General features: G+C 45.5%; 1 protein-coding gene and 1 long non-coding RNA gene across 5 annotated transcripts in view; one reads left to right on the forward strand and one right to left on the reverse strand.

The window, feature by feature from the left end:
• Positions 1 to 9,450, reverse strand: part of ZNF638 (zinc finger protein 638) — a 67,872-nt gene extending 58,422 nt beyond the window's left edge. For 2 of the 4 annotated variants that reach the window (XM_040335543.1, XM_040335542.1), the window contains exon 1: positions 8,430 to 9,449. In XM_040335543.1, coding sequence (XP_040191477.1) covers positions 8,430 to 8,794 — 365 coding nt within the window. In that variant the 5' untranslated portion in view covers positions 8,795 to 9,449. Of the gene's footprint in view, positions 1 to 8,429 lie in introns of all 4 variants that reach the window. The other 2 variants (XM_040335544.1, XM_040335545.1) reach the window with 2 other exon arrangements.
• LOC120924564 lies at positions 21 to 17,535 on the forward strand. Its single transcript, XR_005746382.1, has 3 exons — positions 21 to 99; positions 15,033 to 15,114; positions 17,394 to 17,535. It is a non-coding gene; the product is annotated as an uncharacterized LOC120924564 (long non-coding RNA).
• The last annotated feature ends 1,628 nt before the right edge of the window (positions 17,536 to 19,163 follow it).

Consider the following 19,163-nt stretch of genomic DNA (forward strand, 5'->3'; position numbering starts at 1 on the left):
CAGCTCTCTGCTCGGGGAGCCAAGAGAACTGAGTCATCGGTGCAGAGGCAGCGGGGCAAAGATGCAGCATTGGACCGATTGCTGCATCCACCTTGGCAAGTACGATTCTGGAAAAAACATGCTTCTCTTAAGGTTTAATACATAACCATTTATATATCTGGAGTTCAGGTTTCAGTTTAAGAAATTTATCAAAATAAGCAAACGTAGAAGCCATATTAGTTTAAATTGCAACTGTCATCGGTAAGACTATTCAATTCAGTTTATTTTCCCCAGCAGGGGTGTCCAACCTTTTGACCTTTCCTGGGACACATTGGAAGAAGAGGGGGAATGGTCTTCGGCCGTACAAAAAAAAAAAAAACACACTAATAGGGAGAGCCGAATAGCAAAAAAAGTCAGGCTAATCACAAGGCCACCATTGATATAGACAACGTACCTGCATTCAAAATGATTTAACTTTTTATAATAAAAAAAAAAAAGACACTATTTGGTAAAGTGATGCATCAATCTCTGGTTCTATGGATGTAGTAGCAATTCTCAGATATTTTGATTCGAATGGCTTCATCCTTGAAAATAGTTGCCCATAAATATAGGTGCTGCTGAAAATGACATGAATAAGGCGTGATTGTGAAGAGTGGGAGATTTTCTTTGGAAAAATGCAACTTATAAAAAAGTCCAGTAAAGAGAAACTTACTTTTTTTTTTTTTTTTTTTTAAAGGGGACGTGTTTGTGATTTTGTATTGGCCCACATTCATAGCCGTCTTGGGCCACAGGTTGGACACCCCTGCCTAACAGACAGGGTCTTCTCAGTGGCTTCAAAACAGACTGTAACCCCCTGACAATCATTCCGCCCGTTATAACTTCCTTCACATTCCGTATGTAAAGTTTTTTTTTGTACACAGAGTTGGGCATGGGTAAGGTGAACAATGAGAGTGCAAAATTAAGACTATAGATGCAGATAGAGTGACGTTGGGAACCCTGGCATATAGCATCACAAGTTCAGGATCCCAGATCATTAGGTTCTTAGCACCCGGATGACCCATAATGAAACAAAGTGGCGTATTAAAAAACACAAAAAGGTTCCCAATGGGTGGCCTTGTGCCCCATATCTACTGGGTTTATTTCTAGGTTTCACAAATTGCCTTGAGTGAAACTTCCACGTCAAATAAATTTTCCTTGCTTAGAAACGGCAGAACGCCAAAAGCCAAAAAAGATAAAAATGAAGTAGTCCATTAAACAAAAAAACAGCTTCAGTTCAAAGATGTCCCTTGCAGCATGTTTTTTTCCTGCAATTAGACGTCTTCGGTCAGCATAATTGAACACATTACCTATGACTCCGGGTCGTTCTGAACCCTCCCCAGAAAATAGGTAAGTGATTAGGAAAAAAAAGTTGACTATTAAATAAAATGTTAAGTGTTCAGGGACAGCAAACCCTGGGACGTATTCTCATTTATTGCAGCTTCAACAGAATAGGATTATATATCAGACAGGAGGCTCATATCTTATGCATTAATCTTCCTTTATTTATGCTCACAGCAGAATACATTTCTAATAACTTAATGTAAAAAACTTTTTTTTAAAACAGACTACCCCTTCAGTAGTCCATATAATCCTCTAACCACGCCCCTAACAGTGAACCCATAAAAGGGGCTGTCTGTGAATGTTCCTCCTCTTTCTTTCTGCTCACAGATCAGATAAGTACTCATTTATTACTGTATTATTGTGATATAGGAATACTAGTGAGATTCCCTCCGGTATTTCCTATATTCAGGATTTTTCAGATATATGTGTTTTCCCTTACTATGTATAATCTTTTTTGATATACTTGTCTTGGTATAGATTTATACAGGTTCTACAGTCTGTCCTGTGTCTCCAGGATTTACAGTGCCTTTACCCTTAACTGCTTCTGCTGAACATTCTCTGTTCACCTGACTCACTTTATATTATACCGCGCGTCATTCAGTCAGCAAGGGTGTCGGGAGCGCGTCTCCGTCCGACACCTCTGACAGATCTGGCGTTTGGTTCTCATCGCCATTACTGTCATCTTCTCCCTCACGACACTCGCGCGCTCTCAGGGGGCGGCCCCTCCCTCGTTCGCCGCTCAACCAATCAGCGCGCACCGGACGAAGTCTCGCGAGACTTCGTTCCCAGGCCGCTGCAGTTCTGAGGCTCCCCTCTTCTCCGGAGCCTACGGAGGAGAGGATAGGACAGGAGCCTGCATACATTGTTCAGCTAAGTACAGTGGATTGTTTCCCTGAGACTGGATACTTCCCCAGCGCTGTCTAGCTACAGTCACCCTTAATTGAATTAGCTATAATTGAATTAGCCATAATTAACAGAGGGTCAATATACATATTTACCAACCTGAGCAACTAGTTTAGAAATACTAATCTAAAATTCATTGCTCTAATACTGTCTTAAGGGTCACTTGTCAAGATGACTGAGCCCAATCCACTGAACCCCAGTGGGGAGATACAAACCACAGGCATCTCACACACCCTGAGTGCCTCCCAACTCCAGGACATCATACAGATGTCTATTCAGGCTGCCCTAGCCTCCACTACCCCATCCCCCTGGGCACTACAACCCACGGATGTCACACCTATCCCGCTTCAGTGCGGTGAACCGCCCACTAAGAAGGGAAAATCCTTGCAAAAAAGGAAACACACCCTTGCGGTCCATGACTCCCCGGCAGGGGAAGTAAATAATCTGCTACAGGTAGCCCCCACCACGGTCTACCAACCCCAGCATCATTCAGATACATCTCGACCCCTGAACCTCAGGGAGACCCAGAAAAGGGGACTTAATGCCACCAGAAGGGCAAAACCTGACTCATACGTGGATTCCTCTGAGGAGGACTCTGCCGACCCTTTAGAGGGATCGGACGGATCTGACTCCGACTCAGATATTGAAGATGCTGGGGCTACGGCTCTTAATACAGCAGCCACTCCTGCCACGCAGGACGAGGTCCTCCTGGACGCCCTCGGGGAACCCTTCTTCCACCCAGACGCAATAACACACCCGCGTTCTGGAGAATGGACTCCTTTACCGCACGTTTCACAATACGTGGAACTGTGGGCAAGGAAGTCCTTAGACAAGGGTAGCCGTAATAAATTGAGGGCCGAATGCCCCAGACCCTCCATTCCCAAAAAAGTGGTAGCCACCCCGGAGGTTGATGCGGTTCTAACAAAATACCTGTTAAAAACAGGAAAATTCCAAAAGAAAGGCATTGAACGGTCCTTCCGAGCCATACAAGACCACGTCCTGGACCTGATGGGTCCGTTAACTAAAATACTCAACCTCTCAGAGAAGGCTGCGGCTTCTGGACAACCAGTTGACCTACCACAGCTTAGGGGTTGGGCACAGAGAGCCCTGTGCCTGGCTGGCACCGCCAACACGGCATGCTCAGTGGAAAGACGCAGGTCAATCCTTATGCGTTTAGACCCCCAGTTATCCCACCTGGCGGAGTCCGAGCCCGGCACGGCAGCCGAAGGCATGCTCTTTGGTGACATGGTCATCAAGGATATAAATAAATTTGTTGGACTGTTCACCAGTCTGGATAAGGCCCAGAATTCCCTAAGAAAGACGGGAACCAACAAGGTTTTTAACAGGGCCGGCAGAAATAGAGGCCGTTCTGCCGGCCGTTCTACCTTCTTCAGGCCACAGGGCAGATCCCCTGCTCAATATCAGTACCAGGCTCCGTCCTATGCCACCCCGATGGCACAACCTGCACCGTTCTTTCCTCCTCGAGGCAGACGAGGCTATCCACGATCCCGACCTCCTACCGGTGAGCATACCTTACACCAAACTCGATTGCACTCCCGTGGGGGGACGTCTGAAGTATTTTTCCCACAATTGGTCTGCGATTACGGCAGACGCATGGATCTTACACTCCGTCACGGGGTTTGTCATAGACATGCAATTCCCACCGATTCTCAATATGATTCCCCCACCCATTCGGTTTGCAAAGCAAAAAGAACGCCTCATAGACAAAGAAATTCAAGATCTGGTGACAAAACAGGCAATTATGGAAGTAGATCCCTCTTCCCCAGGTTTCATAAGCAACCTGTTTCTAGTAAGCAAGAAAGGAGGAGGCTTCCGCCCGGTAATAAACCTGAAGGGCTTGAACCAATATGTCGAATACCGACATTTCAAGATGGAAGGAATTCACTTCCTCCGAGACCTTCTCCACCCCAGCGATTGGCTGGTGAAGGTGGATCTCAAAGATGCGTACCTTACGGTTCCCATACACCCCGACTCACAACATTTACTTTGCTTCCCGTGGAAGGGCAGAATGTGGCAATTCACTTGCCTTCCGTTCGGCCTGTCGTCTGCCCCATGGTGTTTCACCAAACTTATGAAACCAGTGGTGGCAGCTTTGAGGAGCAGAGGAGTCCGTCTGATTATCTATCTCGACGACATCCTCATCATGGCCTACTCCCAAAAGCAGGCCCTCCTTCACATGTCTTGGACAATTTCCCTACTCCAAGAACTGGGTTTCGTAATCAACTACGAAAAGTCCAGTCTGACCCCAGCCCAACAAATAGAGTTCCTGGGCTTTACGGTAGACACCGTCCAGTCAACCCTCAGTCTACCCAAAACAAAACTTGCGCTTATCCGCAAAGAGATTCGGGCAGCACTAGGCAGAGGTTTTCTATCCCTCCGCACTCTAGCGCGGCTGGTGGGCCTGCTTGCGGCCTCCATCCAGGCCATCTTCCCGGCCCCACTACATTACAGAGCCCTTCAACGGCTCAAAATTATGCACCTGAGACAAGGTCTCAAGTATTCAGACGAGATTCCCCTATGTCAAGAGACTACCGAGGAACTGAGATGGTGGCTTCATCATGCCGTGGAATGGAACGGCAAGACCATCTTCAACCCCTCCCCGGACGTCGTGATAGAATCAGACGCCAGTCGCAGGGGCTGGGGCGCCCGGTGCGGGACGTCCTCCACAGGAGGGACTTGGTCCGCAACGGAAACCTCCCTGCATATCAATGCACTGGAACTTTTGTCAGCTCTGTTCGCCGTCAAGAGTTTTATGCCTCATACGTCCACATGCTGTATTCTATTTCGCATGGACAATGTGGCAGCGGTGCAGTATGTCAATCGACTGGGAGGCACCAAATCCAAGACGCTGGCATACATCGCGAAAGACTTCTGGCACTTCTGCCTGTCTCACGACATTACCCCTATAGCGGAATACATCCCGGGGGTATCCAATTCGGTAGCCGACTGGAACTCTCGATATCTCCGAAATTCCAGCGATTGGAAATTGGATCGATCAACTTTTCTTCAGTTGCAACAACTTTGGGGTCCGCTATCTTTCGATCTCTTTGCCTCACGCCTCAATCGCCAGCTACCTCGTTTCTTCAGCTGGAGGCCAGATCCGGAAGCACATGCGGTGGACGCTCTCCGCCAACCTTGGCCAGAGGGGACACATTACGCGTTCCCCCCTTTTCAAATAATCCCCAGACTTCTCCTACGGATAACCAACCTGGGAGCCACGGTGGTCCTAATTACACCATGGTGGCCGACCCAACCATGGTTTCCTCTGCTACTGGGAATGACTATAGACCTTCCCAGACCGATTCCTTACTCCCCTCACCTCCTCACCAATCCGACCGGGGATCCTCACCCCCTGGTTCTGGAGAACAACCTGCCACTTCTGGCGTGGCTAGTCTCGGGATCCCGACCACAGATAGAGGCCTTTCAGTCTCGGCTCGGAATCTCCTCACCCTGGCCTGGGCCCCCGGGACTAGATCGGCATATCGATCAGCCTGGGGACTCTGGGTTCGTTGGTGTGATCAACGACAGGTTGATCCCATACAGGCCCCTGTTTCGCTAGTAGTTAATTACCTGGCGGAGTCTTTTGAATCCGGAAAGGCATACAGTTCTATTAACATCTATCGCTCAGCTATTTCAGCCTATCATTGCCCCGTGGATTCTTTACCGGTTGGCAGACATCCTTTGGTATGCCGACTGTTACGAGGCATAAAATTTCAACGTCCCCCTAGGCCTAGATACCAAGTGACCTGGGATGTTTCCAAGGTACTTGATATGTTCGCCAATTGGGGGGACAATTCGGACCTATCCCTGAGACTTTTATCCATAAAATTGACACTCCTTTGTCTAATTTCCATTAAGAGGGTGTCAGATGTTAGGGCTCTTGACATCTCCAGAAGACAATTTTCGCCACACGGCGTTGAATTTTTCATCGTGCGCAGGACCAAGACCGGTATTCACTCAGTCTTCTATCCTTTTCCTGCTCACCCCCTCCTCTGTGTCGTTCGGTGTCTTCAGACATACGAATCCCTCACGGCTAATCTACGCTCTGCGGGTTCTTCTCAACTTCTTATATCCTATGTCAATCCCCACCTTCCTGTCTCGTCTGCCTCCCTGGCACGATGGGTGAGAACCGCCATGGAAATGGCGGGGATTGACGTTACCCTGTTCGGAGCTTATTCCGCCAGGGGCGCCATGGCTACTAAAGTAGTCATTTCAGGAGGCTCTCTCTCTGATCTCTTGAGAGTGGCGGATTGGTCTTCCGAGACCACATTCCGTCAATTTTATTTCAGACCTCAGGACCATATCTCCCCATCGGTCCTTTCTTAGATTTATGACATTGTGTTTAATCATATCTGTATGTGTAAAATTTTAGCTTTGAACTTGCACAAGATATGAGCCTCCTATCTGATATATAATTTGAGATTTTCCTAGCTTGTGACGGAAAATATTGATTATATGATGACAGGAGGCGAGTATCTTCCCTCCCGACCCTCCCTATTACGATTGTTTTCACTTTTCGCAGGTTACTGAACGCCGATCTGGGACATACAGACGGGTAATCCGGTTTGGAGAATGATTGAACCCTGCCTTCTCGTTGGAATGCAGCTCACTTGAAAATCCTCGTTTTGGATTCATTGTTCCTGGAACCCCTGTTGGGTCATGGTTGGTGGTGCACTTCCCGTTGGAAGTCATTCAGAGGTCGACCGGCCGGTCTTCACTCCAAGGACGCGCTTCGATCCTCCTTCTGGTACCATTCTTATGTGGAGATTATCGCATCAAGAAAGAGGAGGAACATTCACAGACAGCCCCTTTTATGGGTTCACTGTTAGGGGCGTGGTTAGAGGATTATATGGACTACTGAAGGGGTAGTCTGTTTTAAAAAAGTTTTTTACATTAAGTTATTAGAAATGTATTCTGCTGTGAGCATTAATAAAGGAAGATTAATGCACAAGATACTCGCCTCCTGTCATCATATAATCAATATTTTCCGTCATAAGCTAGGAAAATCTCAAATTACACAGGCAAAGCTGCTGGTATATAACAAACAGTTGCACTAAAGGTTCACCCACACAGACTTGAAGTTGCATGTTTCATTGTTCCATCTGACATACAAGTCCTACTGTATAATGAAAGACATCTAAAAAAAGAAAAACTAAATTATGGTTCATTTTCTGAGGCACTGAATGCCATTCTATTGCTGGACAGTTATCACCCTGAAACATTAACCATAGTCAATGCCATGAAATCTCATCTCTATATATTACATCATGCTGCGCTCCTCTGGGTAGGTAACAACTTGTGTCAGTAAGTTGAAGACCCCTGATATTGCAAAAGCTGTTAAATATACCAAAATAACCATCATTCATCACTTCTGCAAAGCCTGATGTCTGGGCCCCTTTCAATAATTTAGGCCAACTGCTGAACCAACAAGCCCAAATTGTGGAGAGATCATTTGCAACCCCAATTCCCAAAAAGTTGGGACGCTGTGTAAAAACTACATGAAAAACTGAATGCAATGATTTGCAAATCAAACATTTTATTCCCAATAGAAAATATCAAATTTTTAAACTGAAAAAAATGCACCATTTAATAAAAAAATAAATTTTCCAACCGTTTGGGGTAGCTGAATAGATTTCTGTGTTTTGGTATGAGAACATTGCTCTGTATATCGTATTTATCGGCGTATACCGCGCACTTTTTTGTCCTTAAAATCAGGGCAAAATTGTGGGTGCGTGATATACGCCGATACTTGCTTCCCGCGCTGTTTGAACCACTCCGCCGACATATACCGAGCGCAGTACACTCAGGTATACTCGGTATATGTCGGCTGAGTGGTTCAAACACAGCGCGGGATGCGGGGATCGACTGAAAAACACAGCGGGGAGGACACCACGATGGCCACTGAAGGACGCCGGACCGGACAAGGCCGCCGATGGACGTCGGGCAAGACACCGACGAGGGGCATCCAAACTAAGCATTTTTTATTTTTTCCAGGAATTTTCCTTCCAGGTTGGGGGTGCGCGCTATACGCCGAGGCGCGTTATATGAAGATAAATACGGTAATTTATTGTCCTGACCTACTTTTGGTTAGACATATAAATGCACTTTGTTGTGTACTCATTGCTGTATCTGGAGGTCTTGCATACCTGATAAGGGCAGGATCTTTAAGTCGTACGATATAAACTCTGTATTCTCTTATTTTGTACGTCGTTCTCTTGCTTCCACTTATTCTATGGAAGTGATTTTTCTGTCCAAATTTTGTTGTAAAATATATAATCTGTTTAATAGAAAATGACCCGATTAAAGAAAATCTTTTTTTTTTTTTTAAATTGATGGCAGCAACAAGTTTCAAAAAAAGTTGGCACAGGGTCATGTTTAGCATCCCCTCTCCTTTTAACACCACTCGAAGTGTATGGGAACCAAGGAGACTAGTTGCTGGGGTTTTGTGAGAGGAATGTTGCCTAATCCTTGCCGCATATACAATTCTGACTGCCCAACAGTCCTGGGTCATCCGTCCTATGCCGTTTTAAGATGAGATAAATATTTTCAGTTGGTGAAAGATCTGGACTGCAGGCAGGCCAGTTAAGCATCCAGGCTCTACTACTACGAAGCCATGCTGTTGTCATAGATTCAGTATGCGGTGTAGCATTGTCCTGCTGAAATATGCAAGGCCTTCCAGAAAAGGAGGTTATGTGGATGGGAGCATATACTGGTCTAAAACCTGGTTATATATCCGTCAGCATTGATGGAGTCTTTACAGATGTGCAAGCTGCCCATTTCATACACAGTAATGCACCCCCTCCCATACCATCAGACATGCCAGCTTTTAAACCAAGCACTGATAACTAGGGGTCAACCAATTTAATTTGTTTGGCCGCCTTTCAGGCCGAAATTCTTTACATCACACCTTCACCTGCCACTCAGATGCAGCGTGTCACTACTTACATTACTTCTGGCAGCCTCCCCTCCGAGCGGGCAAACTTCCACATGCGGGCAGTGGGGAATGACGTAACCATCTCTGCTCACCTGCAGCTCTGTCAAGAGCAGCCTCCATGGCCCTGATGTAGGGCAAGAACAGCAGTGATGCAAGATGGGCAGTGAGATGTTATTTCTCTGCTGCCTGCCGCACCACTGACAGATTGGCAGTTACTGCAGCGAGCGCCACGCAGGGACAAGGGGAGAAGGTCCAATATCGGTAAGTTACTGACACATATTGATTTGAAAAATCGGAATATCAGCCCCCAATAATCAGCCACTCTGATAATTGGTCGACCCCTACTCATAACAAGACAGAAGGCCCCCTCTCCTTTGATAGAGGACGCAGCGTCCATGGTTGCCAAAAAGAATGTCTGATTTAGATTTTTCTGACCACAAAAAAGTTGTTCACTTTGCAACAGACCATTTTAAAAAGGAGCTTTTGCCTAGAGTAGACGGCGGTGTTTCTGGATCATGTTCAGATATGGCTTCTTTGCACAATAAAGCTTTACCTTGTATTTTTAGAAGGCATGGTGAACTGTGGTCACAGACAGTGATTTCTGGAAGTATTCCTATCCATCACAGAATCATGCCCGTTAGACCCCTTTCACACTGAGGAGTTTTTCAGGCGGTACAGCGCTGCTATACCGCCTGAAAAACTCCTGCACTGCAAACTCAATGTGGGAGGGCTTTCACCCTGAGGCAATGCGCTGGCGGGAGAGAAAAAAAATCTGCCAGCAGCATCTTTGAAGCGGTGAGAGGAGCGGCGTGTATACCGCTCCTTCCCATTTAAAACAATGGGAAACCGCTGCAATACCGCCCGCAATGTGGTATTAACCCTTTATCGGCCGCTAGCAGGGCTTAATACTGCCCCGCTAGCGACCGAATCCTGCGTCAAATCCGACGGTATAGCGCCGCTATACCGCCACTACGGCTCCCGCCCCAGAGTGAAAGGGGCCTTAACGCAGTGGTTCCCGAAGAGCACTAGCATTTAACATTGCGTTTCAGCCTTGCCCCTTGATCCAGATTTTCTGAATCTTTGGATATGTACTGTAGATGATACATTTAAAGTCTTTGCAATTTTTTCTTTGAGGAAAAAGATTTTGCAATTGTTGTCAGCTTTTCAAAGACTGGTGAACCTCTGCCCCATCTTTACTTCTGAGACACTGACTCTCAAAGACGCTCTTTTTATACCCAATGTTACTAACCTGTTGCCAGTTAACCAAATTAGTTGCAAAATGTTCCTTCAGGTCAAGTATCTACTTGTCAGCTGTTTCCCTGTCCCAACTTTTTTTAGATGTGTTCCCAATTTCAAAAGTATACAGGATTACCTTATTTTTTCTTTAAATTGGAGTTCCAGGCTAAAATGAAAAATTGTGTAGTTTTGTAAATTTTTTGATCTCTCAGAGTGGACGTCCATTCTACCATGCGAGGTATGCCATTACGGCCCCCCGTGCTGTCTTCTGGGACCTGTGTGTGTCCCAGAAAATGACGGGACCATTAAGAAAGTGCAGCACGAGTGACTTGCTCATGCACAGTAGGAAACTGGCTGTGGAGCCTTAGTTGTAATGTCTGTGTCTGCACCCAAGCTAAATCAGTGTGGAGGGGGGAGACATCGCTGGATCCCTGGATAATGTGTCCTTGTATTAAAAGTTGTAAAAAAAAAAATTTAGATGCTGGAACTCCACTTTAAGAAATGGTGATTTTTTTTTTTTTACGCGGACCTGAGTGATGGTTCCTCTAAGCTATGCCAGACGTGTGAATGGTGCGCCCCACCGTGTGCGATTAGTCCGGAAGGGAGATGGGAGGGTTTTAGGTTGTATCAGCTGTATGCACATGATGTCTTCTGAAAATCAATCAGCTGTTTGATGTTTTGAATCCAATGTGTTAATTATGCTCAATATATATTAGCGTGGTGCAGGTCTGCAGGTTTATGCCCCAGTTGGAAGAGCCATTTGCTCGAAACATGTAGGGTACATAGCCTGCCACAGCCATCTGTCTACCACGCTTTTGCTCTCTGTACTTGCCTTTCACTTAGAGTACCCTGTTTTTATTTACTTCTTAATGTTTTTATGACACTTTATACCTTGCTTTTGCAAAATAAAGCCGCTTATCCCTCATTTGGGTTTAATCGCACTATGTGGAGCCTCCCTTCATTTGTTTGCATGTCCTTCCATGTGAATTCACTTCCATTCATCATACTCCGGACACATAAGATCGAGGACTCTGGATTGCTCTGGTTGCCTTCGGTGTTCCTTCTATGGACGGTACCAGCTCGAGGATCTCGTATATGCCTGATTGACACACCACCGCTGGTAAGTGTGTCCACGACGTCCGGTAAGAGTACCCACTCTCTTCATATATCCTTTTCTGGCTTTGGATTTTATGGTGGATATTCCGTTTGAACCTTGAAATTCATGAGTGATGCGACTCACCTCACATGTCCTACATAGCCGCATCACTGAACTATTTATATTATCCTTCACAGTGCCTACTGTGATGATTTTTGGACTGCAGCACTTTATTTTGTTTATCACTGTGTATATGTTTTTCTATGTACCATAGCATACTTCTATATGTTTATATTACACATTTTGTATGCACTCAGTCGCATGGTTTACACTTACTTCCACATGATAGTGGATCATAGTGTTTCCATACTCCTTTTAGCGCTGCATTTTTTGTTTAAAAAAAATTCAGTTTAAACATTTTATATGTTCTCTATTGTGAACAAAATATGGGTTTATGAGATTTGCAAATCATTGCATTTTTATGTCGATTTTACACAGCTTCCCAAATGTTTCGGAATGTTTCAGGCAAAAATCGTGATTGCAAGCCATTTATCAGAGGGTTTCATTACATTTAGGCCGAAACTACTAATCGATTAATCAACTAATCGATTATGAAATTTATCGATTAGAATTTTCATAATCGATTAATCGGCCAGTAACATAATGGGGTTAAAAAAAAAAAATTAGCCCTTTATAGTACAAAAAAGCAAATCGCTACTGTAAATATTACTTTCACTGTCCCACACTAAAAAAAATGAACCCCTTACAGTAGCGATTATTTGCTCTTTGTACTTTTGTTTTTTTAACCCCATGTTACTAAGCATCTCAGGCCTGGGTTCACACCTCTTTTTTTGCAGAAACACACTACAGTTCATTTACATGTTTTCCTATGGGACACGTTCACATCCATGATTTTTTTTCAGCTGCTGCGTATTTGGAAAGGGCAAGGACTTTAACGCAAAACGGTGCTATTTTTTTTTTTTTGGTTCAATATACTTCAATGGAGAAAATGCAGAAAAGCATGCAATGTGTTTTTGCGGCAATTTGTGTTTTGTAATCAGCCCAACAACAAATTGGCCGAAAAAAATGTAAAAATGCATTTTTTTTTTTTTAGCTTTTATCCGATTAATCTAAACAATAAATTGGCCAACTAATCGACTATGAAAATAATCGTTAGTTGCAGCCCTACCTTACATCTGTAAAAAAAAAAAAAAAAAAACTTTTAACAATTAGCACCGAATCCATAGTTAAAAATATGCAGGGTGCAATTGCTGAACGCCTGCTGAAAATACTCGTTTGCCTGGTTGTCCGTCACCGATACCTAAAGCAGAGTTCCACCCAAAAGTGTAACTTCCGCTTAATCCACTCCTCGCCCCCTTACATGCCACATTTGGCATGTAATTTTTTTAAGGGGGGGGGTAGTGGGACTTCCTGTCCCACTTCCTCCTTCCGCCGAGGGGCTGCAAAGGCGATTAGTCTAATCGCCTTTTGGCAGCCCCTCCTGTAGGCGATCGCCTGGGACACGTGACAGGTCCCAGGCGATCCCCTGTCCAATCAGATGGCACAGTGCCGCTCGCTCATGCGCAGTGAGTGCCCAGCCGTGAAGCCGAAAGCTGTCACGGCCGGGTGCCCACAGTTGGGATGGAGACGCCGGCGGAGGGGGAGCGGAGCTCCATGCGGCGCTGGAGCAGGTAAGTATGTTTATTAAAAGCCAGCAGCTACACTTTTGTAGCTGCTGACTTTTAACATAAAAAAATGAGTGGAACACCCCTTTAAATTGAGACACTGATGAAGTACCAGAGTGAAGTCTGATTCACCTCATCTTCAAACTAGTATGGATACATGAATCAAAAAAATACTAAAGACTCTGTACCAGCAAGATCCCTTCTTTTTTAGGAGAAGCCAGCACAAACCTTCCATCATACAGGTTTCCTTTAATATGCAGGTCAAATTGTACTCTACGGGCAGCAAGAATCCTCCAGGGCCTATAATTTCAGTTTACTGTGAATGCATAAAAACTGGAACCTACAATTTTTGGTCCCACTCAGTTTCATCTTTTTCAACAGGGCAGAATGTGTAAATTACGACGTAAAAACCATTCAAATCGCTGCAATGAATCTTGCACATCTTTTGCACAATAAAAAACAAACCCCAGTAAATGATTTGTTAATATTCTCACCACAGGATTAGGAGGGAGCAGCGGGGGAGTGCCTTGACCAGCCTAGGCTACAGGGCTGTGTTTCTATTGCTTCACAGTGTGGGAGGCACAACTCTAGTCCCTGTATGCAATAGTGACTCCATAGGATGCTGGAAGAAAACAGGCGCCACCCTGAAGCAACCCGGGGCAGCAGTCATTGCAGCAGCTAAAACTGGAACACTTTCTGTCTAGGGTGACAATGCTGAACAGTGTTGTCGCTTTAGTAGATGGAGCACTTTAGGACTACATAACACCTCCCTCTTTATCGCAGGGGGAGGCGTTTGAGTCGACGAAAATAGAGAACAATGCTAACTGATAAGTCTAGAGGCAGGAAGTCATCGGCTCACACATTTTTGGCTAGATGAACTGCTTTTTTGGCTTCTAACAGATAGAATGAAACACTTTCAACTGAATGTTTAACAAATCAGAAGGAAGCAAATGAGAAAAAAAAATTACTATTAGTGTTTAATCGATAGCCAACAGATTGATACCCAACATGGTACAAGACTACTACCTCACCTCCACAAAACGTCACAAAAATAAAGGGCATAAAAAGAGGTTCTAAACCTCAGACATGAAATATGAACAAAGAATATCCCTCCATAGTGTGTACTTGTCTCAATCAAGTGTAATTTCTGTCTGCTACTTCCTTGCTCTGCTATGTGCACAAGTCACTTCTGATAAGTTTTCCTGATGGCAAGAGAAAAAAGGTGACAGGGGACAAACTCCAGCACACAACCTGTGACTGACTGCCTCAGTTCTGTGCCTTTGTGAAGGGGAGGCTCTCTTCTGAGATCTGCAGAGTAACTTCAGCTCCTTCCCCCCCGGCTTTCTGAAATTTAGGACAAGCTGTAAATTATGGATTTTGAATGGCTGTAGAGAAGACTGCAGACCAACAGGTAAAATTCACATAGGAAGGAGGTTTTTTTTCCCCCATCTGAAGCCAGTCATTTCACTGGGTATATGTGAGGTTTTATAACCACTTTAACTTCTTAGGTGATTAATGGTGTTGATTTTACAATGCCCTGCCTGTGAGGAAGATGTATTTGTAACATGCTGATATACAGTATTCACAATGACGATGGGCAGCTTCACTTCAGTCAGTAACTGACTGATATCTTGAGAGATTTGTATTCTATTTCTGGCTGCAATCTCTCTCCAGCCCCAGGGTGTTTACAGCACGCCCTTCAATTTCTCCTCGCAGCTGATGAAATGCTTATATATTTTGTATATAGCCAAATTATAGTTTAACATTTACTAAGAGAGGCCATTCTGTTCTTCCACAGGGCTCTGCATCAGCCATTTGGCCCCCCGAAATAAGAAAACAGAGAAGTCTATTTGTTTTTCTGCTGGTCAGTACTGAGAAAGGTCAGACATGCAGCTTATTTCATTCCTAAAATAGTTTAAAGCGGGGGTTCACCCTATATAAAAAAAAAAAAAAAAAAATTCCCTCTAGCATTAAATCCGGCATAGTAGCGGGAGCTACACTATGCCGGTCTTAATTTTTTTTCCCCCGTACTCACCGTTATATCCTACATAGAAGATTCTGGGGAATGGGCGTTCCTATGGACAGGGAAGGCGATTGACGGCCGGCCGTGGCACGTCACGCTTCTCCGGAAATAGCCGAAATAGGCTTGGCTCTTCACGGCGCCTGCGCATAGCCTGTGCGCAGGCGCCGTGAAGAGCCGAGACCTACTCCGGCTGTCTTCGGGGAGCGTGACGTGCCAGAGCCGGCCGTCAATCACCCTCCCTCTTGCTAGGAACGCCCATTCCCCCCGCGGCAGACGGAATCGTCAATGCACGATATAACCGTGAGTACCGGGATAAAAAAAATTAAGACCGGCATAGTGTAGCTCGCGCTACTATGCCGGATTTTATGCTGCATTGTTCTTAAGGAGGGTGAACTACCGCTTTAAAGTAGAATTATGCTCATTAGCCATACTTCTCATGCAGGAAACAGGAGTGCACTTAGTCGTGCAGCCGTTCCCCAGATTCAGTGGGCTAAAGCCTAATGTCTCAGAACCACGCTAGGCTCTGGTCACGATCTTTAACCAGCCTGGACCGGCTCTGACATCAGCCAACTGGCAGCTGAAAACGGACCCCTGTGATAAACAGAAGTAAAGCCAAATGACCACTGGCTGTACTTCTTTAAATAGTTCTTTTAGACTATATGTGCCCACTGTGCAATGTATAGACTGTACAGCACTGTTCCTGACAGCAGGATGGGGACTTCACATACAACTCCATTTTTGTCCAGGAGTCAGGCTGAGCACTACAGCTTCATCTGACTGGCTGATGACTTGACCTCCCTCTCAGCAAATAAGAAAAAGCTTTGTATTCATTCATAGAATTCAGAGCTCCCTGTGAATGGCTGAGTAGCGCTCAGCCCAATGCGATTTAAATTCCTGGGATGGGAACTTCCCGTCCCACTGCCAGCACAAAGCTCTGTATACGGTATTATAGCTGAAGCAACATACAGTTTATACAGAGCACACAGTGGGTACATCTGGTAGTGAAGGTAATAGTTTGTCTGGAACAGCTGGTCCAAACTCACTTAAGCTTCACTCACGTACACAAGACAAGACTACACTGGCAGCCCCCAAACATCAGTTTATGGGCTTTTGGCATTCCGTTGCTAAAGCTCCTAAACTACACTCCATAAAAGCCTGTGTTATAGCTGCACAACTCTGGCTAAAATGAGAATCAAAATTTTTTTGCTTAGAAGATAGATCACGATTCTCGCGGCGTAACATTTTTCACATTTTAAACAAAAAAAATCGGCCTTACTTTACGGTTTCTTTTTTTTTTTCATTGAAGTTTTACTTCCTGCATTTACACATAGAAGATTGCTCTAAGAAGGAAGTTACAATGTTTCATATTGTTACAAACTTGGCAGACTGCCTGGATTTTTTTCTTTACACACAGAAGTTTATCCCAAGAAGGAAGCGTTAGTTACAATGTTTCCTGTTTAAAAACTTGGCAGACTGCCCGATATTTTCTTTTGACAGCTGAGTGAGCAGATAAAGTCTCTCCACTTGTTATATAAACGAATTGGCAAACTCTGCATTGGAGATTGTGAGGGGGGTTGAAACGAGATCAAGATTTTAACGATTAATTGTGCAGCTCCACTATGTGTCAATGCACACAGTCATTGAGCAGAATTTAGGAGCTCCTACGTTCAAAGTGAGCTCCAACCCCCCTCTCCTGAGCGCAGAAGAATCTTGCTCAGGATAGGAATGCTTTGATTGACTGCTGGCTCTGGGGAAAAAAACAAAACAAAATCGTGACGTCATCGCAGTTTCGACCAATTACAGCGCCAGAGCCCGTGATACCCGGAACTCTGGGAGTCATGTCGCCGGGCAGAACAGTGTGTCTGGACTGCGGCAGGCGCTTTGATCTAAGGTATTTCAGAATGAGCCAGTATGCTATGCATACTAGCTCATTATGCCCTTATATTGAATTTTTTTTTTGGGGGGGGGGTTCACTAAAGCCAACAGCCTACATGTGTCTTCTATACATTTTTAGACAAACTGAAGACCACAAAAACATCCAATTAAGCAAATATTTCCCTACAGGATGATTGATTATACTGTACATATATGTAAATACTAAGTATCTTACTGTTTTTTGTTTCTGGGTCATTGCAGTATTTTGCCATACAAGGACACGTCCAAATAAAGAACATCTGACACTCAGAAAGATCACTAATGACTCAAAATAGTGAAGACTGAATAAATTAAGGAGAATACCATGCAGAAGCACTTGGAGAAAATAATTCTCTTGAACAAAAGCAGCAGATAGGAAAAAACAGACAATGGTTCTGACCCTTGCATCACCCCCAAAGAAAAGAAAAAAAAAACGTAGGGCTTTAGTTGCACTTTAACCTACAGCAAAATGAAACATGTCTCCTCTACTTTGTTTATCAGTTCCAATATGTGGTTGGTCTGGGAAAACAAAATCCAGTTGCAGAGGGGGTGGGGAAGGGGGTTGGGGGGTCAGTGGTGAGTACAGACAAAACTTTATAATTCCCCTACTCATAGAGCAGTCTGATCCACATTAGCTATTCACATATTTGTCAGTAACGTGCATGATAAATCCTCCTTACTAAATTTGTGGTTAATCTTGTATTCTTATGTTGTAATATGTAAATAACATTACCATATCCAGCAACAACTAAGTAAGTGTGTGTTACACGCACAAATTGTTTCTTAGATATAAATGCTAAAAAAATAAAACATGTAGTCTAACCTGTAATGATTGCAAAACCTGCGTTCCTACAAATGGGTGAGATGTAAAGCACTAGTTTGCTATTATTGAGGTCGAAGTCCAGCAACACATGAAGGTCTGTCACAAAGTGGAACGATTTCACAATGAGAAGTTGTTACACAATGCCATAGAATGCGTCGAGAGGCCGGTTCCATGTGAACCACACAAGACAAGTAAAGTTACGGAATAAGAAACGTGCAGCAACACGCTTCACCTTCCTTCCAGAACCATCTTACTTGCACCTTTGGTCTTCCTCACTGAGAACATATTTACTCCTTAAAGGGGTTGTAAATGGAGGTAGACCGATATGGATTTTTCTCTGGCCGATGCCGATGCCGATATTTAGAAATCGGGGCGGCCGATGGCCGATATGTGATGCCGATTTTTGCGGCCGATATTTTGGGCCGATTTTTGGATTGGGATGCATTGTGGAGGGGGGGATGGATGGTGCTGGGCGTGGGTGGGGGATGTGTTGGAGGGGGGATGGATGGAGCTGGCCATGGGTGGGGGGTGCGTTGTGGAGGGGGGGATGGATGGTGCTGGGCGTGGGTGGGGGGTGTGTTGGAGGGGGGATGGATGGAGCTGGCCATGGGTGGGGGGTGCGTTGTGGAGGGGGATGGATGGAGCTGGCCATGGGTGGGGGGTGCGTTGTGGAGGGGGATGGATGGAGCTGGCCATGGGTGGGGGGTGCGTTGTGGAGGGGGATGGATGGAGCTGGCCATGGGTGGGGGATGCGTTGTGGAGGGGGATGGATGGAGCTGGCCATGGGTGGGGGATGCGTTGTGGAGGGGGGATGGATGGAGCTGGCCATGGGTGGGGGATGCATTGTGGAGGGGGGATGGATGGAGCTGGCCATGGGTGGGGGATGCGTTGTGGAGGGGGGATGGATGGAGCTGGCCATGGGTGGGGGATGCGTTGTGGAGGGGGGATGGATGGATGGAGCTGGCCATGGGTGGGGGATGCGTCGTGGAGGGGGGGATGGATGGATGGAGCTGGCCATGGGTGGGGGATACGTTGTGGAGGGGGATGGATGGAGCTGGCCATGGGTGGGGGATGTGTTGTGGAGGCGGGTGGATGGATGGATGGATGGTGCTGGCGGTGGGTGGGGGGTGCATTGTGGAGGGCGATGGATGGAGCTGGCCATGGGTGGG

This window comes from Rana temporaria, chromosome 1 (genome assembly GCF_905171775.1).
Source record: "Rana temporaria chromosome 1, aRanTem1.1, whole genome shotgun sequence".
Lineage (NCBI taxonomy): Eukaryota > Metazoa > Chordata > Amphibia > Anura > Ranidae > Rana > Rana temporaria.